The sequence below is a fragment of the Centroberyx gerrardi genome, chromosome 4 (genome assembly GCF_048128805.1).
Source record: "Centroberyx gerrardi isolate f3 chromosome 4, fCenGer3.hap1.cur.20231027, whole genome shotgun sequence".
In the NCBI taxonomy this organism is placed as follows: domain Eukaryota; kingdom Metazoa; phylum Chordata; class Actinopteri; order Beryciformes; family Berycidae; genus Centroberyx; species Centroberyx gerrardi.
Window position 1 is genome coordinate 6,220,130 of NC_136000.1, and position 24,339 is coordinate 6,244,468.

The window sequence follows — 24,339 nt, forward strand, 5'->3', positions numbered from 1 at the left end:
CCACTTTGTGTTTTGTTAAATTGAAATAAGGTTGACACCACCGATGACTTCACGATATCATATCGCTTGAATTTAATAAAAGATAAGTCGCACAAGTATAATTCAAATGATATTTAAAAAAAAAAGACATTGATCCATCTCATCATGTGAACACTGCAAAGTAAAGCGTAAATGACAGGAACTTAAATGCTGTCATGCAACAATGAGGAAACATCTAAACTAATACCGGAACATCATTTTCAAGCCTGTACTGTGTAATTACAGCGTTACACCACTAGGTGGCCTGCAGCTTGTACAGCACATGTACTGCTGTTCACTCTGCTGCAGCCAGTGTTCACCATCGCAATGAAGCTGAATCAGGGTTGGGTATTAGAAAAATGTATTGCATTGAAATTGCCCTTTGATCAGGATGTCAGGTTATGTTAGTTTCCACAAAATTACATTTAAAAGTTACAATTAAACAGTGAAAATGGGGCAGTCCTTCACATTTTCAAGCATGAAGGGCAGTGGGAGCATGAAAAGCACCAGGCTGGAATTTGGTGGGGAAATGTGTGGAAGGAGTCAAAAAGTTTCCCCCTGCACCATGGCCAGCAGACAGCAGTGTGCTGAGCAGCTCCCAGATCTGTCTAACTTGCTGAATAAAACCCCAGTTGCTCAGTCTACCTACCGTGGGTTAACAAAGCTTAAGCAATATTACATCATCATATTGTAAAACAAATGAGAAAAACTAGAAGGCACTCTGAGAGTACAACCCTCTGCCAATGCTGAACAATTTTCCAACTTTACTTGAATTTGAAGATAAATTGATTTCTTGACCCTGCAAAAATCCCCTTAGGATTTGGAATCAAGACTCCATCTCTGTTAGTTTCATAGATATGGCTAAAAAACGATAATCGTCTAGTGGCGGAAATCCCCGATCCGGATCACAACCAAAATCAAATCAATCTGTCCACCAAATTTCATGGAAATCCATTCATACGTTTTTGGTATATCCTGCTGACAGACAGACAAACAAATCAACAGGGGCAAAGACATCACCTCTTTGGCAGCGTAAAAAAAAAAAAGTTCAATGAGATGCAAATGTCATGCTGTGCTGTTCTGCACTCTACTGTATATGAAAAACGTATAAAAAGTAAAGAAGATAAAAAGAATACAATCATACTGGTGGATTAGTTGTCTTTTACGTGTGCGTAAACTAACAAGGGGTTTGCGATGGATACTCATTTCATAAAAGCCTTCACAAAACTAGCCTTAGTCAAATTAGTCTTTGGAACATGCAAACATGCCAGCGACACAAGAAAAAAATCCACCATGAGTCTGTTAACTTTGTGCTGATAAGAGCCATCGACCTGTGGGACCAGTTATAGTCAGCTTTGAATGTGTGGTATAAGATACAGTTCAATGGCGTTAGATTATTTGCATGTTGTGTTGCCGTTCGCTCTATTTGAGAGAACACAAGTCTGTTCATTCAGTGTCTCGTTTAAAACAAGTCCAGATGTCCAAACACAAATCAACCCCTAGATAATAAACTTCAAGCCTTTTTGAAGAAAATGAGCCCCAATCCCGTTAAAGTGAGGCACACAATGTCTCAGATGATTGGAAAAGTTCCTCCACACCGTATAAAATAAGGTCCAAAGGCCAAGCCAAAATTCCCACTTCGAGGTCAACACAGAATACAAATGCGAAGCCTCTTTTTAGATCTGTGTCAGGAGGATTTACAAGGTGTGAGAACTCTAGCTGCTGTCTAACCTATGTCCCCGTATCCCTCAGGACGTGTTCAGACAGAGTTCCTGCCCGCGTGGCGAATCACTCGGCGGGCGACGTGCCAGCCTCCGTCTTCACGGCATCCACCAGAAAGCTGAGCTCGTTGCACAGCGTCTCGTGGCGGTAGGCCATGCGGATTTGCGCTACGTTGGTCCGCCGAATGTCGTTGCCCTCCGGTCCGTCCTGCAGGTAGTTGGAGCCAATGAAGTGCTTCTTTTCCTGTGCAGAGGAGAGGAAAACAGATTTACACTAGATGTTGCACGTGTTTATTTTGGGGGGATTTAGCTGACGCTCTTATCCAGGGGTTCAGTCACTTCTGCAGGACACACAGCTGCAGATGAGCCCATTGACTGCTGCAGGGATTGAACCTTTGACCTGTACGTTATGGGACAAGCTCTGTAACTACTTGGCCTACTTTCACCCCATAACAAGATGTTGGCAGAAGGAATATAAGCTCAAGGGGCAAAGTTTCGTTTTGGACGGTTCTACCAACTGTCAGCATGGGGGTATTTTAAGCAGGGTGTCAGTAAGTGGGCAGGCGGGTGTTGCTCATCTCAACAAGTATCTGATACTTCACTGTCCTGGATCGTTCGCACTATCTAAGCTGGCGATAGTTTGGTAATTTATGAGCTTACAAGTTGCGTGACATATCAGGAACGCCAGCTCTTTTCACGAAACAGACTGACTGGTGACTACAGGTGAAAGCTATGAATTTCTTATTGATTTAGCCTATTAAATTTATTTTAGTCAGGAAGGGGAGATGTAATTGAAGGGAAGGAGACAGGAGGATTTTTGAGCTTTTAGATAACTGAGGCAGGGATTGTGCAGCAGAAGGAAGGTGGGGATAATGTAACATACTCAGTGTAGTTTGACTAGTATTTTGTATCATCTTTGTTTATCCAGGGCATTGCTGAGCCTGTAAGCTTTTTCAGCAACATCCTGCTTCACATTCTTACCGTCCCACACATTCACACCTGGAAGCTGCCCAACACAAACACAGTCTTCTACTGTTGGTCACGGAGAAGCACCATGGGAGCAACTGGGAATTTAAGCTGCACTAAGCAACTTTAATACCCAGAAATTAATGTAACTTGACATCAGTAAACTGCACACAGCACACGCTCATGTTTACCAGTCTGACCGGTCTGTGATGTTTTAATCTCAATTGGGGGGGATGAGACACTCTTATATCCACTTTTCGTTATAGGCGTTTGAGATCTTTCCCAGTGCAACTTTAAGTGCTTTGCTCAAAGGCACTTTCACAGTTGTTATTGAGTGATGAGAGATCGTCACTCATTCACTTTCCTCGCCCAGGTCTCAGCTGGTCTGGGGATTCAAACTGTCAATCGTCCCGTCCCAAAACCGGCTCCTATCTATCTTTTAGAGTCTGCTGAAGCAAAGTTGGTTGCAGCGTACCTGGTGAGAGAGGCCACTCTGCAGCACACTGTTCCTGGCGATCTCACACACATCACAGGTGCTCAGCTTCCACAACTGGGCTGCGATGGCATACTCCTCCATCAAGGCCTCCTAGAGGGGTTGAAAAGAACATCAGTAATGAATTGTTATTAAATTAAAATCAGTTAATTAATTAATTGAAGTAAGAGATAATGTACAGCCATCCGGTCATTATAGCAAAACAATTCCCGAAAGGGTAAGTCATGACCCCAACGCAAAGTGAAATAATGACCGGCTCGCTGTACGTTATGCTGCTTATTACACTTGCCAAAGACATTCATCATTTACACATATTGATTAATATGATATTATTATAAGCTAAAGTAATTTACAAGCGTTTGCAAAACAAAAACAGTCCAGCAGGACTGTCTGCAGTAACCAAGTGTCGTTAGTTAATTTGATTAGAATTCCACAAAATCGAACAGACTCCTTGACTGCAGAGATTAGATGTGAAACAGCGGTCTGCTATTCAGAAATAACAAACCTCAAAATGTCTTCAGTGGCCAATCAGAATCGACTATTGAACAAAGCTGTTAACTAATGTATAATAAAAAAATCTAATAATATAAAACAACTAATAAAAAAAAAAAATCTCCCTTATATTGGGAAAAATTGTCAAAAATAGAGTGATTCCTGTTAATGCTATGCATGATTGTTTTGTGTAATTTCTCTGTAACTCAGAACTTTACTTTTGTTATGTGGATTGTGAGAGTGTTTACTGCAGCTAAATGAAAGTAAACCCTGGTGTATCTTCTCTTGCACTGTCCCGTCCCACTGTATGTGAGGTCCTGTTTTTCCTGCACCACATACATCAGTGCGTACTTATGTTTCTCTATTAGTTTTCAATATGTCCCGTCCTCGCTCCTGTGGCTCTGACCTTGGTGTAGTGGAACTGCATGGGGTCGTCGGTGGACAGCGACACACACAGGCCCTTGTGGAGAAACTCTCTCAGCGGGTTCTTGGAGTACTCCAGGAACAGGCTGTTGTTGCTCAGTGGCGACATGGCAATGGGAATCTGGGCCAGGTAGTACAAGTACTGCAACACCGGACTCTGGGGAGGAAGAGGTGCAGACACCACAGTAATGTGAGCATATGAAGAGTTCATCTACAAAATGCTATATCTTTCCTGGGGAAAATTCTCTGGCGCACAGGAAGTGATGCATTTCATGTTTCTGGTTTGTTTGGAATAAATAGAAGAAGAACTGGGTCGTTAGCATGAGCAGCGATAGCCACCATGGCTGAACAGACAAAAGAAGAGCGCCACCTACAGAAACTTCATCAACAGAAAATCCAAGGAAAAAGACGTCACAGTCCCGCCCACACTGTTTGATTGACAGGTGATCTGTGTGAAGTGCAGTGCAGAAACATCACAGCAATAAGCGCTTAGCACCAAAGTGCTAATCTCACGGATTAGCACTTTAAATTACCTTCTATCTTTTAAAAAGTACCATAATTTGTTTTAATTTTGTGTTTTTTTGGAAGAGTATGTCTCAATTTTTTCACATGCTGGGTATTTCATTTGGGAAGGAAACTTTATATCCAGTAAAGAAGGATTTAGCAATTACTTAAAATAACTTTCTTACCACGTACATGCTCTCAAAACATCATTTCATGTTTAACACTGAATCCTTGCATTTTTTGTAATTATTTGGCAATGAAAAAAATGTCAAATTTAATGTAATATTGGCACAGAATATCAGGTATCAGCAGTTTCAATCCAAAATTATCATTATTGGTATTGACATTCAAAATCCCCTATTTGTGGAACCCTAGTTATCGGAGCTCGAGACCCCACCTTCTTGAGGTTGAGGCCGTGGGAAATGTTGTCTGCTGTGAGGAAGGCGGAGACCAGATGGGTGATGGAGCCGGCCTCGCCGCAGTGCGGACGAAACTGGAAGGTGTTCAGGCCGCGCTCTCTGGGGAGGGACAAAGAATGATGCATTGTAATACAGTCAAATCTGCAATCCGCAAAGGAGAGATTAAGGGCTTTAAAAAGCTTAGAATCACTTTACACTGTCAATTAAAATGTGTCTGGTGTAATGTTGCAAAGCCTGTATTTGAGCCACTCTAATCCAGTTTCATTACGATGATGAAAGTATCAGCATCTTCCATGTAAGCACTCTTACATGCCTCTTTCATTCTAAAACAGTGGGAATCAGGTTTATGAGCGAAATATTCACAGAGAGGAGAAACACTAGTGTGGTTAAAAAAATCGTAATTTATTCAGGGAAGATTTGCCAAGCACACATGCTGTTTTTGAGTAACACCCTGTTCACAGTGTTTCACACCCATATACAGCAGTTTACCTACAAATGTATTGTTGGTTGGGACATACAGTAGAATCATTGTACATGTACAGTATGTACACTATAATGAATATTCATTAATGTTAAAGCTAACCCTAACCCTAAAATTCAGAATTTCAGTTAAACATAAGACTTTTTAAAATACTTTTTTAATGCCAGTTAGAATTAAATATAAGACCAATTTGAAAAAACTGAAAAAAATGTCTGAAAATTTAAACAAATACAGACTTATCAGAATATAGGTCTGGATTCTCTCCAGATAAACAGCGTGCTAATAAAGGTTTTAAAGACCTAAAAGACTGAATTTAAGGCTTAAGATCCTGTATTTAAGTGTATTCAAGACCTTTTCAGAACTTGAGTTTAGATGCACAAAATTGTACATTTTCTTGCACTTGGGATTAACACAATCCTGATTCAGATTCTGACGCATCATCAGATCAGTGCTGGATGTTGTAAGTGACGGGTAGTGTAGTGACGTTTTGCGAGGTTGCTGCATGCACAGAAAGCATGCGGGACTTACTTGCGCAGGTTGTTGAGCACCATGATGTTGGCGTACATGTGGAACAGGTAGTAGCTGTAGGGAGGGTTGTCGTCGGTGGTCCAGTCCTCAGGCTTGGGGCTTTTGTAGGAGAACATGTGGTCGCTGTGTTTGGACTCATCATCCACGCTGTCAAAACCTGTCACCTGCAGGACAAGACGACAGAAAAAAAACGAGATCTCACACACATCCGTGAATGATCATCAATGGAACAATATCTAATTAGCGTGAGCCTATGTAGAAACCTGGATGGTAGAGGGTAAGTCATTAGAGTTAACAAGAGAGCAACTTCCATCACAGATGTTTTGCTCATTGGTCAGCTGACCTCCTGGCTTGAAACAGCCTGCTCAACAGTCCCGAAACCAAATTATACCACCAATCACAGGCTAAAGGCATGTCTGACCCCGCTGGCTTCAAACGGCCCGCTCAGCAGTACAGAAACACAAAATTGTCCTCTCAAGTGTGACATCATTTTTCAGCCCTAATTAGGGATTCTGGATCCTGCCCTGTTTCAGTCTAAGGTGAAAATGAATAGAGGTGTAAAAAGATTGGCTTTAACTACGTCTAACGCTAATATTAACTAACTGACGATGAAACAATAGGAAGGGCTCTTTGCTTGACTGTATTTTCTTATAGGAGCTGTATATTAACTGTTTTTGCTTTTGGGGGTTCCTCTATAATGGGTGTCTTTACTTGTTCAGGTGGATTCTGATTTGTTCTGTTTTGAAGCTGCAGTTAAAAAAGTAAAAAAATTGCTAGCCGTACTTAGCTTAGCATTATGATTGTTAATTCAGTAACGTGTTAAAACATGTAATAACTTTCTCATATGTCATTTCAACTTACATTATTTCACCCTTTTAAGAACAGAACGATTGGCAAACAGGATCCAAAAATCCCATTCATTTTCACCACAGGCGGAAAAAACTTATTAACTTATAAACTTACTTAACGTATAGAATCCAAAAGCCCAGAAATGATGACAACACTTGAGAGGACATCACTGAATATTCCCGGGAAAACTAATGATCAAGTCTGCTACTTCATACGGATTTCAGAGAGTTTCCTTTTCTTACTCATTCCACCCTAAAAAAGCACTTACGTATTTTAAGAACACATGTATGGCTTTGTTCTTCTGCGGATTGACTGTGGCCTCGAACAGAGGGAGGAAAATGTTCTCCAGCATCTTGGCGAAGTGCGGCACTATCTTCCTTGACCTGAAAATGTCACTGCAAGACAAATCATCTGTCAGCTCATCTTCCCATACAGAAAACACGGATATTCGTCAATTGTTTCCGTATTCAGAATAGCCTATTGAGTAATGTTTGCAAATACTTGAACTATACCCTTATCTTTGGCAGCACAGTCGCCGCTCCTGCCCAGCTTTTGTGTTTTATGAACACACACTTTTGGTATGAGCAAACAAGAGCTCAGAGTTTTGGCAACATTGAGTATTTATCCATTCAGGATTTCTTAAACTATGGGTTGGGACCAAAAATAGGTTGCAGATATGACGGATTTCATTCCAGAATGCTATAAATATATTTTGGAAAAAGTTTGCTTCCTGAAATTTATCCCTCAAAAAAAATATATATATATATATTTTGTAAGCAAAGGTGTTCAGACGACTCATGGCTTTATTAGCAATCCAAAATGTGCCTTACTTTCATTTGTTTAGAGTAGGTGTCAGTTTTTTAAAATGGCTGCCCAGACAAGAGTCCTAACATATTTTAATGAGTTTGAGTCCAATATCGAGATTACATTTACTCGATTTAGTCCCTGCCTGAAACACTACAGTATATGAAAACAGTATTTGTTTAGGATTAGGTATGTGTCTGCTTTCTCATAGGAATATCTCTACTTTCTCTCAGCACTTACTAGATCCTGGGAATTTGGATCATCCAGCGCATGTTGGGGGAGTGGACTTTGTGCTGGATGAACCAGGTCGCCAAGTTCTCCCACTCGTCTGCAGAGCGGCCGTAGATGGACAGCCGCGGCTCGGCGTGCTGGTACTTACTCTCCTCCAGCTCATGAGCCACTTCCTGTCGCAGACACCAAACCACAGGACGTTGGTGATGTTTTCCGTGATAAAGCGAACACACAAGAGTGAACATTACTAACCGTTCAGTAATGAACGTCCCCAGCTGCATACTGAAAGGCTTCAGATCTGTTCCATCTCTTACACATCTTTAATATTTCTTCATAGCAATAAGCTCCTGTGTACTTGTTGCTCCAAAAGGAACATTACAGTTATGAAAGAAATTCTACTTGCTTTAACTAGTTTCTCTGAAGAGCATCTACAGCCTGTATTACTAATTATGTCATGATGATCCAATCCAATATACACTGTACACACTACCAGTCAAAAGTTTGGACACACCTGATTGAATGTACTATGTTTTTCATTCTCTTAAAGCCATTTTGATCTAAAGGCTTCTGCTTAAATGCTTGAAATGTGTTTCTTAGAAAAAATATAAATAGTGAAGTTGATGCCTATGTATGAATTTCTCTCCAAAGCCTTTGCCTTTCCATCAAGGCAAAGGGCGGTCACTTAAAAGAATCTGAAATCTGAATCTAAAATATAAAGATAGTTTTGATTTGTTTAACACTTTTTTGGTCACTGCATAATTCCATTTGTGTTATTTCATAGTTTTGATGTCTTTACTATTATTCTAAAATGTGGAAAATAGTAAAAATAAAGAAAAATGTGGTGTGTCCAAACTTTTGACTGGTAGTGTGGTAGAGAAAGAGAAATATTCTACTTCAAATGGAAAGGCAAAATGTTTGATATGGTGTTTTTAGTTACTATAAACTATATATACAGTATATATGTTTACTATACCTTGATGAGGCGTGCAAAGTATTCTCCTTTGATGTAGTTATCGGTTTTCAAGTAAATCTCTCGGAGTTCGCTGGCTCCCACTGGGTTGTACTTGGAATTGAACTTGTCAAACCGATGAAACGTTTGCCTTCCCTGGGAGAATATTTCGTGAGAGAGGGTGAATCTCATCTATTGGCAATCGCAGTTTCCAGTCCAGCAAAGTGATTGTATTGATTATATTCAGATTACACATGCAGAGGACTTTGCATGCGGCTCCAGAAATAATTGCATAACACCATATGAAGTGCATGAACACCCGTAATTGCATCCTCGTGTCAACAAATGCAGGTTGGCGAAACATGTGCTTTAGGTTTGTGCGGACTACAAATTCATTGTTGGCACGCACATACAGTAGAGTCATTATGCAATTATTGACATTCAAATGAATATTCAATATAGGGACAAAATGGCAGCTCTTGGCGTCAACAACATTGTATTTCTAGAAACATTATGCAAGCTAGATCATATCAATATGTCAGAGGCGTTATTGGAATGATGTCGGGTGTACGGGGGGGAACTCTGAAAGCGGAGGTTTTGTTCTTACAGCGTGCACGTCCAGCGAGTCCACGGTGAGGTCGTAGGGGTCCATGGTGAGGTTGTCGAACACTTGCTTCAGGGTGACCTTCTGTCCGCCCTTCTCCAGCACCACGCGGTCCGCCTCCGTCTGGTACGTGGTCTGGATGAACCTCAGCAGATGCTTCTGGTTCATGCAGGCGGCGGCGTGGATATGCGTGTCCACCTGGGTGTGATAGGAAACAGACACAAAGTCAACATGCACGGCTTACTCCTCTGCAGGATACATTAGGAAGTGTCCTTTCTATTTATTCTGAATAAATAAAATCCATAAAAGATTCTTAACTTTCACCTGGATTCACCTGGTTAGTCACCCTGTTTTTTTCTTGGGAGCTTTTCCTCGTATGTATTGAGGTCTAAGGCTGGTGTTGCCGGGTAGATAAGGCTATGTAGAATCATGTTATGTCTGTGTTATGTCTATGTTATGGCTGTTATGTATTGCTAAAATCTGTTTTTGTGTGTCTTGCTCTTACTGATGTTTGTCCTATATCATTCTTCTATGGTTGATTGTTGATCAGTTAGATCTAGTTAGGCTCATTCTCTGTAAAGTCCTTTGAGACATGCTTGTGATAAAGGGCTATATACTGTATATAAACAAACTTAAACTTGAAATTGAACTAGTCTATTTCACAGGAAAAGCAGGTGTTCCTAATATTTTGTACACTTAGTGAGCATGATCCAAAAGGACTGAGATACTGAGTTGAGGTAAACAGCTCTTTTATGGAAATGTGGTCCGATTACTTCACACACTCAAGAGTCTAACAGCCATTGAATACCAAGTTGTTAGTTTTCCTTGATGTGGTATATCTGCACTTGAGGACATAATACCAACCAACCTTTCTGACATTGTAGAAGTCTCTGTGTGGAACGCTTTTCAGCTCTTTCAGCTCTGCCATTTCATTCATCATCTCATGAAGGTAGAATTTAGAGGCCAAGAAGTTCAGCCGTCTGTGACAGTAGGTTTTCCTGTGAGGCGACACAACAGGAGTTCATCATTTTTTGTTTGAGCACAGGAGGGTTTTGTTGAGTGTGCATGCTCTTTTTCAGCACCACCCTGCTTTACTTCCATACAGTTAGACATTCACACCTGGGAGCCGCCCAGTATAACCAGTATAACATCCGAGGAGCAGGATTACCGGTAATGGATTAACATTGAGTCATAGAAGGCAGGGCAGCTCTATGCTAGGTGTAGAGGGAAAGGAAACGGTTATTCACTTTCCCCACCCAGATTTTCCCAGTCAGGAAGGGTAGACCTTGCAGACTTTCCAGTCCGAATCCTTCTTCTCAATTAAGAATCAGCTTTCCCAAAAATAATATAAAAATCTTGAGAAGATTTGTTAAAGCTGTGCAGATGGTACATTTGAGTTTATGAGGTTAAAGTCCCCATATAATGAACTCCCATTACTCTTACTTCCTGGAAAACAGTGTATCATTAATGGTAAATAAAAAATCCAACCAATAAAACCACTGCCTTTTTCTCCAAGGTCTGACATTCCATTGGTTTAGACATGAACTGAATGAAATAACATTTGTGTTCTCACGTTGGGCCGTCGGCTATCATGGCGAGGACATGGCTCAGGTCGATGGCGAAGGTCTCCAGGTCGGGGTAGGGGAGTGTGCGGGGACGCTGCTGTTTCAGGGCCTCGGCGTTGTCGTAGACGTACACGATGCCATCCTTCATCTTCAGCTCGTAGTTCAGGTCCTCTGGAATGCCCTCCATGGAGTACGGATCCTCGCCTTCACGAGGGCAAGGCCAGATGTCTACAGATGATGGCAGCGGATAAACAAATAGGGGCAAATTAAGAATAGTAATCATTTAATAGAATAGGTAAAAGCTAATTATATAAAAACCTGTCTGTAAAACAAAAATAAAGAAACAAAAGTTTTCAAAAGTAATTTAAGGTATGACAACTAATTTTGACAGCCTAAGCTCCTCAACATTTAAAAGTCTAGGGGCCCAAATGGCATAGGGCATCACCTTTGGTCTTAAAGTGGTAATCAAAGTTTTTCATTTTTTTTATACTGTATATACAGTACATATTTTTATTTTGGCGATATCTTTGGTGCTAAGTACTCATTGCTGTGGTATTCTGCACTGCACTTCCCAGAGATCACCTGTCTTTCTTGAACTGGGTAAAGGGTGAATCACTATTGTGTTTTATCACTTGGTGACAGAGAGTAGCAAAACTGAATTTTTTTTATGTGAAAAAGTCACAGATTATTACTTACTTTAAGCGTAGATGAAGAGGACAGATTTGCAATTAGAATTTTGACCTTTAACCAGTATTTTTTTCCGATGACGAATTCCTATAGTTTTGTTTTTGGTGCAAGGTATGACATAATGCCCCAGTGCCCTACCTGGCAAGATCTCCTCCTCCTCCCTCCACCTCTCGTTGGCGGCGCTGCGGAGGAAGCGGGCGGCGGTCCGGGGGAAGCGGTGGTAGGCCAGCCTGGAGTATTTCTCTCTGATGAACAGCGCTCTCAGGAGACTCTTGGCTGCCTGCTCATAATCCTCAACTGTGATCTGGAAATGTGAACGTTAGAACCCTTTAAAAGGCTGTTCCTCAAAGTAGATTCAAATATTTAAAGGTATAGTAATTTTAGTTGGATTTTTGTCTTTACCAGATACATGTCTCATTGGGAGGAAAAACTTTATATTTGTCCTTTAGTTTCCCCTAAAATGGCTCACTAGAGTGGTTAGGCTAGCATTCTTCATTGAAACCATGGGACACAGCTAACTTGACAAATGTAACAACATTTTTTCCTCAAGGCAACAAGTGTCTGATGGAGACATAAGTAAAATTCAAAATGTCAAAATGCCTCTTTAATAGTCTAGTTTTGTATAGTCTTGTTTATTTATAAAGCCCTTTATCACTTTAATATTCTGGACAAAAGCATTTCTGATGTTAAGCAAAACAGGCTTTCAGGTGATGAAATGCATCATCTGGCGGCCATATTGGAGGTCCTCAGCTCTTGGGCAGCAGTGGCTGTGAACAGCTGGTTGCATTTCCAAACCTACAGTACAGCTTGGTTGCCTCAACAGAACTGAATAGACATGGTTCATTTCTGTGCTTTTTTTGACTGGGAGCTGATCATTTCACCACTGATAATTTTTAATGTCAGCTTGTTAGCTAGCTAATTAGTAGTGATAGTATCTGGTCAGCTAACCATCACTGTCTTGTTGAAACACATCAAAATTGCACACTAGCGAATAGAAGAAGCTACTAGTGGCTATGATGTTAACATTGGTTGTTTTGCTAAATTGGCCTGTTGGCTAGTTAGCTAGCTAGCCACAGAAGGTGAATGGATAGAAAGGACATGTATCATTTCCTTAGGTACACCCACAGAATTATGATAATGTCATCAAGTAAATAAACATTGTTTCATGTGTGGACAGAGACTCAGAGAGTTAATGTTCATCACAACTGTCACTGCAAGTCAACACTCATTTCCATGGCAACATTATCACATTTTCTATGGCAGCCATTGTAAAGGTATCAGCCAAATGACCAAGACAGTAGATTTGAATTCTATCAATTCAAATTCTATGTTTGTTTAGATTAACTGAGCAAACCCTTCTCAAGCTACACCTCACAGTGAATAGAGACAAGGGCTAAAGGCAAGACAGTTTCCAGTGTCACAATAATCTAAATCTGGAAGCAAATAAACCTTATCAGACTGTTCTCTTTCACTATAACGTTACTGAATGAGTCTATCACACCACAACAATCTCTTTCAGTTATATCTCTTTCCCTTGTCCAGATGTTACATATTTAGCCATTATTTGTATACAGCCAACTCTCCAATGGACCTCCATGATGGCGCAAGATCATTTGCGACTCAAGCCTCTACAGTATATATTATGTGTCGTTACACATGGACATGCAGGAGTTTTCATGCCACTTACCCCTGCACAGTAATCTCCGCTGATGGTGACCCTCTGAAACTCTGGAAAGTTCTCTGGGAGAAAAGGTTCTGGTGTGGCCGGGGAGAGCAGGGGGGAAACCACAGACAAGGCCCAGTCTGCGCTCACAGGTATCTGCAACGACATCGACTGCGAACGCTTCAGCTTAAAACTCTTCTTCCTGGAGACACACAAGGGGGAACAAACATTACCCTACTGTCAAACTAAACCCACTTAGGTTCAGGTCTAAAGAGATAATGTTTTGTTTTGTTTTTTTATTTCCCCATTTATTTGATTATGTGTTACATTCAGCACACAGCCCATCTCAAACTGTAAAGATCGGCCAGCCAATGACATGTTTTCTTAGGCTTCTTGTCTTTTAAAAGAGGACCACATTGGAAATACGTTTTGGAAACTTTATGTGTTATCCTTGATGATTTTAATTAATGCATGACTGACGGCTGTGCAGTATTTCTGATTATCAAATAAACAAACAAACAAAAGAAGCTTCTCTATGCTCCTAAATTTGGAAACCAATCTACCAATCACTTTTACTTTACATTCTGAATTGGCCTATGACCCACACCACAACAATCTTTTTCAGGCATTTCTCTTTTCCTTCCCCAGTTTTTATATATTTTGCCCTTTTTTCTGGGACAAACAATTCTCCATTGGACCTCCATAGTGGCACCAGACATGGTTGCTAAGAGATTTATGACACAACTGCAAAGGCTCGAGAGCAGAAAAGGCATATTGAATCAAACATCTCTCCATCTGACCTCTTAGTGGTCTCCTCAGACTGCTGCTCAGCCAGCTCCTTCTGCAGCTCCCGCTCCCTGACCTCGTGCAGGCCGATGGGACAGTCCTCCGGCACGGTGAACATGGCCATGACATCCTTGGTGTCTTCCTCCTTCAGCGCTGTGGCGTATACCTTCTCCGCCAGCAGCCGCACCTTCTCATCCACCTCACTCAGGGAGATCTTGGGGAACTGCCGTGGCATCTCTGAGGGAAGAGAGAAACATTAACACTCTAAAAGGCAGATCATTTTTGAGCTGAATGTTTTTTTTTGTCTTACAGAGGAAGGCTGGGTTTCCAAAAAGCTTCTTAGGTTTATATTATCTCCTCAGACTTGCAGTGCTATGTAGTGTGGTAGGTTGGGTTTGGGAGACGAACAACCTGTGTAGGCCTACAGTGAGTTTTGAATTGTGCTGAATGAGGATTATGAATACACACGTGTTTTGTGTTTTCACTGCAGCTAAAATAGTTAAAATGCCATTCTCTCATCCTGGACCACTGTACATTACTTTACATTAATGAGTAAATCAAAGTGAAACACAGATCCACCTCTTTTACTGGTGCTGGACAAGGATTAAACTGCAAAAGTAATTTTAGATGTGTACAACTTTATTGCTGCATGATAATACAATGGTAATACTTTAGTGATTACTGGGAAATCTACCATTAGTTAACAGTAGTAGTTACTGAAGTACTTTTCCTATTATTGCTTAGTTACGAACGCCCCAAATAGGCCTTTTGTTTGTTACTGGAACCTGACAGGGTAATTTCTATGTAATAACAGTTTTAGCGTCTATTTAACGTGCTGAGATGTTAAGCATGCAGTGAAATGTCACTGCAGTTAAGGAAAGAAAAACATTATCTTTCTGGTGGCAGTAAATTAAGGTGAACATGAGACGTACAAGTTCTAGGTAAAGGGAGGGGGGTAGAGGGGTGAGCTCAGCATGTTTTGCAACACCTCATCTTAAATCACACCAGTAAACATGTCTTGAGTGGCTGACTCCTGTTTCAGAGCTGCCATCACTCAGCCAGGTTACAGTAAACACGACTAATCACTGGCCACCCTACACTGCAGCAGCGTGACCTCTGACCCCAAGGGTCACACTTCCAGGGGCAGCACAACACTGGGTGAAGTATGCGACGGAAACGAAACCATAAACGTGAAAAGAGCTCACTTCCTCACTCCATATCGTTTGCCTATTTGTTCATCACAATGTTTAGTTAAATTAACACCCTTTCCTTTTGACATAAAACATAATGGGATGAATGTTAAGTGAAGTAAACCTGGTTTCTGAAGTCTCATAATGTTGATGTGACCCTTGTTGTTGCAGCTCTTTATTGTCATGTAAATACTGTACACTGGGTGGAAAGAAGGGTTTGGTCAGCTCATTCAGCCAGTGACCCAGTTTCATCTGTTATGTGGCTCACAGCCTGATAGGCAGCATCGTTTTTAGAAGATTGGTTGACAGTTGATGCAGTTATAAAGAATTTATTCCACTGAGTTTTCTTCTTTATTGTGGCTGCATTGCAGCATGGTAATCTATTAAATCAAACAGAGTGGTTCCTCTCAGAAACTCAGTTCCTTTTTTTTACTGATTCGAGAAACTGATTCTAGAAAGCAATTCCTGTATTCTTACTGTAAATGGAAAGGGAAATTCTGACCCTTTGCTGTTATAGCCATCGTTATCTGCATACCATTACTTGGGTTCCCAAGACCTTTCGGTGGGAAAACTGTTGTGTTTATTCAAAATGACCCAATTCTGGTCCATACCCATGGCACTGACTATGGTCCTATTTTCAGCACACATGGATTCATGTTTTGATCAGTCCTGATGAAGGACACCGGAGTTATTTTGACAGCTTCAACACTATATTTACCTGCCTGGCTTAAGCCTTTAGGTGTGACAACTTCTGTTGCTATCCAACATCCCATCAGTACTGGAGCTGTTTGGCTATTTTGATCACCATGTCATCACTGCTGCTAATAATATTAGCGCTCCAGCCGCTGTGGGTCACTTGGCCAGTTTCCAATTTAATCATTGTGTAGTTATGTGAATCAACAAGTACAGCACTGGTACATTTAGCACCATTGTATCAAATGGCAAACTGCTGTGCTGTTGCCTCCCCCTCCCACCAAATGTTGACATGCAACTCTATCCATCTGGGAACTTTGAACAATCCAGGCGCCTTCACAGATGACACCGTGAACATTTGCCCCCGCGCTGGGACCAAGCACATTTAGGATGCCTGCATTCCCGACGAGCCTTCCCAGCACGTGTACGCTGTCCCTACTGGAACAGCTGAGCAGTCTCACAGACGAGACCATCGACCCACATCCCGTCTATGGAAACTTGACCTACACTAGACAGTCGGTGTATATTAGGAGTTTTTTTTTTTGAATGTGTGCAATAAAATTTGACTTATTATTCTGATTTGTATGGATCAACTCGACTTGTGCTTGCGTGGGAAGGTTAATGTAACTCCACAAAAGGCTAACAGGTCACCAAAATGACAACTCACCACATCTCACTGTTAGTAGTATCTTTAGAAATAACCCCTCTATTTCAGTTTTGGCTCTTGCCCATAATCTGCTTTATTTCAGTCTGTTTTGGACTCAGGAAGTGGACTGTCCATCACATCTGATTGCTTTAGTGCCTCGGGCCATAGGCATTCACTGACCCTTACAATTATTAAAAATTGTCATCACACAACATCCCATTGTCTCTACACAGCTGTGTACTAGAGGTAGCTCTATCTGTCTCTTACCTTCTGCAGCGATTTTGGCCATGTCTGTCTCTGCCTCTTGAGTCTTTCAGCTTTCTTGTGCAGACTTTTGCGTCTGCCTCTGTCTCTCTTACAGACTCCCTAGCTCTTTGCTGTGGCTCCACTATTTTCTTGTTAATGTCTGTCACTTCGATGTAGAGTCTCAGCGAGCACTTGAAGTGTCGCTGGCACCTCTTGACACTGTCAAGGCTGTTCTCAAGTCTATCTGCTGTTTCTTTGCATCTGCGATGTCTCTCTCCTCTGGTGTTTCACTCCAACTGCCTCTGTCAGGCTTTGCTCTGCTGTTTATTTGGTCCTGTGCCTGTATGTATGATGCAGCTGCTGGTTGTTGCTGTCTTGAGTGTCCCTCTTCCCCTCTATTTTAGGGTGTTGAGAGCGTCATGGCAACAGGCCTGCTAATCCAAGCTGGTATGTCACAAATGGCTCCTAGCATGTGGGCGACTCTATCTCTGAGATGGGGCAATAAGAGGGAATGAAGTACCATGGCTCTCTAGACAATCTTAAAGCCCGGCTTTTATTTTCCCCTGATGTCAAAGTTGAGTATCATTTTACCCATTCACTGAGGTTTAAAAGGCCATTTACTGGATAGAGGTAGCTGAAGTAGCTCTATTTCAGGCTTGGGTCGGCATGGATTTGCAGTTCTATCCATAATCCATTATTTCTCAAATGTAAACAATCCCTCATGAAGCCTACCAGTGGATAAAAAAAAAACCTTTTAGGAGTGATTTGGTTGCTGAAAGGGAGAATATGGCAGATACAGCCTTACGTGTACACATGTATGCAACATAAGAGCACTGGTACAAAGATCTACCAACGATTAAGATATGATGAGGAGATGATGAGGAAGCGTCAATAAATTATTACCAGTTACACGTTACACGATATCGTGTAAATAAAACGGCTGGGTGCAGTTGTTGACTGAGGAAGAGTTATTTTCCCTGTTGTGGCTTGGCAGCGAGCTCGCTAGGAAGTTCAGCCGGTTGGCTTGACACCATTGGCTGCAGTTACAAATGTTCCAGTACTCTGCTGAGCTTACTTCTGTGGCCAAAAAGTGTCAAGAGAGTATCGCTGTAGAAACTCCAACATGAATCCTGACAGCTATTCGAATTCATCATTGGTACAGTTTGGTCTTGAATGTGGCAAGACCAAAGGTGCTATGAATGCAGCCAATTTATCAACAGAATGTAAACAAGGCGGACTGATACTTCAAGTCACAATGAAACAGCATTTTGAGAGCGTCTTGCTTCCTTAATGTGATGTATTTCCTGTTGAAACAGGATTTTGGGGCGGGACATAACGTGGGGAAAGATCATTCAAAAGTGTAAACCAATGGGAGATCAGTTAGGGAGAGAAAGGCAGTTATATTTGATAGGAGGAGTGGAGGGACAGGATCTATCTTTTCCATTTATGCTGTTAATCTACATTATTTTTTCATATTCATATTTTCTAATTTGTTATATATTGAATACATCATACATTTTAGTTTCATTTATTTTTATTTACATATTTTTTTCATATTTTACATTAATTTTTCTTTTGTGTGTCACTAATCAGGATGTATGACTAACTGGACTTTGATTTAAGATAAAGAAAAAAGTGCAGCGCTACAAGTACATGTAGCACACATTATTTCTGCTGTATGCCAGTACAGTACAGTAGGCTATGTCTTTTATATTAAGAGTTGTATTGTACATTTTCATCATTATACAAAACACGCAATGGACAAGGTAATACGAAAGACAACACTGCATAACAAAACAGAAATAAAGATAACATGGGGGGGGGGGGATGCAAGGGTGACAGTAGGCTATGTCATTTTTCCGTTTCCATGTCAGTGACAACTCTGCACATGACTAGTGTAGCACTTTATAGCAACCTGTCAACAGATACAACTCAAAGCAGGTCCGGCTCAGTATTTGTTACTATAAACAACAGTTGGAACAATAAAGCTGTGCGGAGCTACTTTGAGTTTTGCAGTTTAATCCTTGTCCAGCACCAGTGACAGAGGTTTGATGTGTGTATCATTTTGATTTACCCAAGGTGTCAACAGATGCCAGGTCAGCTGTGGCTTAAAATAGATCTTTTATAAGTGGAAGTGCAAGGTGAAGTTAGTTGTGCACGTGTTTCCTTAAGCGAGGCCATTGTCATCATTGCTTCTGGACACCAGTGGTATTATTTTTGTACGATTGTTGTGCTTTATTTTGTGTGTGTGTGTGTGTGTGTGTGGGTATGACTTAAGTCACTTTCAGGGACACACACCAGACTTAAGACCAGTTGATTGGGGACGGCTTGGGCAATTGGGGACAAAAGCCGTGTCCCCAATTGGTAAAAAGTTGATTTTTGGGTCAGTGGTTAAGGTTAGGGTAAGGGTTAGGTTTAGGCAAGTAGTGGTTATGATTATGGTTAGGGTAAGTATGTATGTATGTAAATACCCCAAAAGTGACTTAAGTAAATATGTGTGTGTGTGTGTGTGTGTGTGTGTGTGTGTGTATGCAACAATGTGGTTGCCAATTAGGCACTTATGTAACTGACTGACTCAATATCTGACTGCATTAATAATGTTTATGTCCTTTGTGTGCTTGTATTTATGTGGACATAAATAAATATTTTATGTGTGTGTGTGTGTGTGTGTGTGTGTGTGTGTGTGGGCGCGCACGTGTGTGTGCGTGTGTGTACTACTCTATGTTGATACTAACTCACCTTTCCCAAGGCAAGGGGTCGACTGCTGCTTAAAGAGGGGAGTGTCTCTTCTCTTCATATTGATGTTTACTGACCTAGGAGAAACACAAAGCTTGAGTTAATATTGGCAGAAGCTACATAGTATCTACTATCTAAATAGTTTTACAGTAAGTAATGAACTTTCAATCAGAATGGGGTTTGTGTTAGTCAAACTGCAGTTTACACAGTTGTAACCAGACAGTGCCTGATGCAGCGCACAGCATCGAGGTGACAACACTTTTGACATAATAAGAAATGGGAAGTAGAAACCCAAGTTCCGGTTAGTTGGTTGGTAAAGTGTGGTTTGCTCTTGTGTGGCGCTCGGCATGTTGAAAAGTAGGGCGGTGCCATTTTGATTCAATTCTTATCTGATTCTTTATCGATTCCCTTATTGATTCCTACTGTATAAATCATCAGGGGTAAAAGACTACATACAGCTTTAGTGGAGTTAACTTGACTCAAGGAAGATTGCTGTGTAGAGTTACTTTTGTCTCAGAATTACTTTTCATGCACATTTGGCATAATGCCTGACTTGAGAGAATACAATGCAAGAACGAGTGAAAGAAATCCAAAATATTTACCACTGTATTTACCACTTTGTTGGGTTGTTCAAACGTGCTCTACCCGTATTTCTGACAGCATTTAAAGGCAGCATCTGCTTGCTACTGTAGCAGCAGTCGCCACAGTGCAGAACAAGTGTGAAAATCTAGGAAATAATGAGGAAAATTGTGGACTTTTGGACCCACAGTGCAATTGTTTGGCTTCAGAACAGTGGAGTAATTTTATGGTAATTTTTTTTGCCATTTTTGGAACTGTAAAGAAACGGTCTCCAGCAGCTTCTGTTGTTTTGAAGAAGCCTGCCATGGAGCGATGCTAGAAAACTCGCCATATGTTACGGATATACAAACTTCACCGGTGTTTCGACTGACAGGAGGGTGAGTAGTCCATTTACGTCATTGTTTGCAAATGACAGCACACCGAAAGGGTCAAAAAGGTTGTTGCAGAGCTACTCAAGATCCTCAACGTTCCCCGCTTGCAACTATATGACTCTGGCCCGCGGAAATTTGTCTCCATAGAACTCAGTGGCTGGCGAGCGCGCTGAATCTGTCTTGAGCTAAAATGTGAGTAACTTAATGAAAAGAGAAAACTTGCACATGCATGTGACAATGTAGTCACTGCATATACATATACATATATGTATATATAAATATATTTTCTGAATTTTGAAGCAGAATTGCCTCCATACCCAGAGAGTCTTTCTCACACTGAGCCTGTGTTTTCTTTCTTTTGTCTTCCTGTATTACAGTAATCAACAACTTGAACTGTATATGCAGTGGTTAAGTTGGATCCTTCATACAAAAATAAGACATTAACAGGGAGCCAACACATTTTTAGTCTTTTGAGTCTGGCTGCTCTGCTGTTCCCTAGTCATCTGTCTCCTTCTAGCCAGCCAGTCGTTTGTGTTTACAACTGGCCTTGTCTTTAAAAGGCAGGACAGACCCTGTTCCATTTCTGAGGAAATGCCTGGACAGCAAGCCCTGGCCTGATAATGGAATGCACTGTGAAAACTAAGTTAGCGGTAGTTACATGCTTGTCAATTCTGAGCATCTTGGCAAATAATATGTGCAAGTTTTTCTGTATAACAGTCATGGATACAGACAACACTCGAATGTTTTAGCAACATCACCTATTGACACAACAAAGGCTTTGTAGTGGAAAGATGTTACAAGTCAGAGAGAACAACAGCACATAATGTTAATGCAATCTAAGATAATGCAATTGAAATGTAATGACTAATGTAAATAGGTTTGATATTTGGCAATATAGTGTGCTTAAGTGGGTCCATGTCCATAATAAAATATTTTGATAACGAGTTGTATCGAGTTTGAATAATTTGAGATTGTTTTGAATTGCTTAGTGTTACGCAAGCTATTTTATTTTGAATTCTGTGCTATTTAATTCATGTTTTACTCAGAGTTTGCATTTTGGCCACACTATTTGGATAGTACAATCTAGACACTCAACTTCTTATCAAGTGACTATAATGTGTCACTAAGTCTACTGAGGTTCTATTGATACTCATGTGAAAAGTAATCTATAGATATTCAGTGTCTGGGCTAGGGCTAATCTTAGGGTTAGGGTTAGAACCACAGTCACAGCAAACTCACAAATTGTTAAACTTCCTTGTTCATTCTTTTATTGCCATCATTATATGACACATAAACAGCAATACTGTACGATTCATTCAGCAGCACCGTTGCTATGCGTTAGCGGTTCAGTTGCTGTATCAGACTGAAGACTTAACTGAACGTAACTGAATGAATGACTGAATGAAAATAAGGTGTGTAAGCAGTGCCACTTTTTTGGTCAAAAGAAACAATACAAATGAGTGATTGGTTCATTCAGTTCCTTCAGCAGCTCAGTCACTAGTGTCTAGGCTAGTATCTCAGCTGCTGTCTCGGATATTGTTTCAGACTGAACAAAGCATTCAGGCTCATTACTAGTGTGTGTGTGACTACATTATAATATTTTATACTGTACAACACATGCATTACTATACTAATACTAGATAATCTATCTATTACTAACATAGCATCCCTGTCAGATTAGCCCACATAGGGAATAACAGGCATCCAGCTAACTCATATACAGAACTTCAACCAGCCTGGCTACTTGAAGTTTTGGTATGTTTTGCACATTGTTACACAACAGCAGAAACATGTTAGGTAGCTAGCCCGGTCAATAGTAAGCCATCTACGACAAAGGACTCACCTGGCACAAAATGGTCACTGCAAAGACTGTCTCCATCTGTCTTCATTCATTCATTCTCTTTACCTGTATTCTGGGTCATGCATGACTGGAGCCTAGCCCAGCATGCATTGTGTAGAAAGCAGGGTAACACCATTGCCAGACAGACAAACACTCACATTTTTTACCTATGAGCAACAGAGTCTCCAGTCCACCTGACCTGCATTTCTTTGGAACGTGAGACGAAGGAGAGCAAGCCCACGCAAACGAACACAGAGAGAACATGCAAATTACACCCAGAAAGGCCCGGGAATCCAACCCAAGACCTTCTTGCTGTGGTTTTTTAGATAATTCCTTTGTCAAATGAATCAAATGAAATGCCTTTGTCCCCTTTCTTATTGTCAGAACCTATTGCACAGCATGTTTTTTGCACATCATGTGTTTTTTGTGTTTTTTTTACAGTTGGCCCTCAGTATGGTGCTGGCACCCCAACTTTTTAGTTGGGATCAGACTGTGATGTCAGCTGCAGGTCAGACATGGGCAGATCAACACAGAGTCCTGAAAATACTACAGTCTCCCAACATCTAGCTTTGCGCCCTTCTGGCAAGCACAAACAGCACAGCACTGAATAACAGCTACCATTTGTGGAAGTGCATGAATTACTTTGCAGCAATTATTCGTATAAACAGTACAAGGAAGACAGAGATGTGTATATATCTTCCGTATAAAATAAAAAAGCTATGATAGCGTCAGAGGTAAAGCCATTACATGATGCAGCTAAGGTATTTCTATCAACAGGTTCCAACATGCAAGTGAGTGTAAGTGCCAGAGAGAGAGATGCAAGGGATGTGTCAGTACAAGAGTGATTAAACAAGTTATTAAATTCACTGTCAACAGAGGAGAAAGGAGTATTAGGAAGTCAGGCTTGAAGCATCACTTACCGTCTGTGTGGCCTTGCACAGTGGAAACACCTCTTTGGACTGAGCGGACCCTTGTTAGGCGTCAGCGGACAGGAGATAAGCCTCAGTGGAGCAGCTTCTTGCTAGTGTTCAGGCTCACAGCTGGTTAACTCTTTCACTGCCAGCTTGAGGGGGAAAAAGTGTAAAGGTCACACAGAGTACAGTAAATGTAGGACCCAAGTGCTTTAAGTTGGCATCACGAGTGGCTCTGCTGCAGCTTTGCGTTTTAGCTAAAGTGTTTTAGAGGAAATGCGGGAGGAAACTTGCATTACACACAGTTTTCAATACAGTTCAAGAGAAGAGGAACTATTTATAAACCACACACTTCCTTGTTTAGTCATAGCCCACATACGTATATGCAAACAGAGAGAGAGAGAGAGAGAGAGCCAGGGTTGAATGTTCATTGGAGAATGTGACTGCACAGGAATAAAGTGTATTGTGAGGTGGGGTGAGCGTACCCTAACCCATGGAACGGAAGGGCAGAAAGCTTTAACAATAACAGGAAAGCATGATTAACATAGTTTGTCCTGATGAGGAAAATCCCACCCATCTGGCATCTTTACCATGATTAGTTGATTCAGGTCTACAGCACACTGAATTTGGCATCGGAAGTTAAGTTACATAAAGTTTTGAAGACAAATTTGAGTGAAACAAACCTAATGCATTTTATGTAAATATTTCTCTTATATTAAATGTAATCTCTCTCAGTCATGACCTTGCATTGCTTTATTGCACACACACTGATATTAAATTGTATGTTGTATGAGAAAGAGATATTATTATTAGAGAGTTATCTTCAATATAAATACAATGATACTGAACTGAATGCTAATGAACCTCAGAGTTACAAAGGTATCTTTAGGGTACTTTTTCCTTTTGCTAACAAAGTAGATAGAATGATAGAATGAAAGGGATAG

General features: G+C 40.9%; 1 protein-coding gene across 2 annotated transcripts; it reads right to left on the reverse strand.

Moving 5' to 3' along the window:
• Positions 1-48: 48 nt before the first annotated feature.
• ampd3b (adenosine monophosphate deaminase 3b) lies at positions 49-23,610 on the reverse strand. 2 transcript variants are annotated; one of them, XM_071904931.2, is made up of 16 exons: positions 23,405-23,610; positions 19,698-19,771; positions 14,198-14,420; positions 13,422-13,599; positions 11,873-12,038; positions 11,056-11,275; positions 10,351-10,480; positions 9,486-9,680; positions 8,903-9,034; positions 7,939-8,102; positions 7,163-7,289; positions 6,046-6,209; positions 5,015-5,135; positions 4,097-4,270; positions 3,181-3,291; positions 49-1,983 (listed from the first exon to the last, which is right to left on the reverse strand). In XM_071904931.2, the coding sequence occupies exons 2-16, from the start codon at positions 19,753-19,755 to the stop codon at positions 1,807-1,809; spliced, it is 2,340 nt and encodes a 779-aa protein (XP_071761032.2). In that variant the 5' UTR covers positions 19,756-19,771; positions 23,405-23,610; the 3' UTR covers positions 49-1,806. The 2 variants fall into 2 exon arrangements, with proteins under 2 accessions (XP_071761032.2, XP_078139029.1); XM_078282903.1 differs by lacking the exon at positions 23,405-23,610 and adding an exon at positions 22,488-22,568.
• Positions 23,611-24,339: the final 729 nt, after the last annotated feature.

Coding starts and splice junctions, on each gene's coding strand:
- ampd3b (XM_071904931.2), bottom strand. CDS start 19,755: ATGAAGAGAAGAGACACTCCCCTCTTTAAGCAGCAGTCGACCCCTTGC. Junction 13,600..14,197: donor TCTGAGGAGACCACTAAGAG/GTCAGATGGAGA, acceptor GTGTGTCTCCAG/GAAGAAGAGTTTTAAGCTGA. Junction 3,292..4,096: donor TGCAGTTCCACTACACCAAG/GTCAGAGCCACA, acceptor CAACCCCTCTAG/GAGGCCTTGATGGAGGAGTA.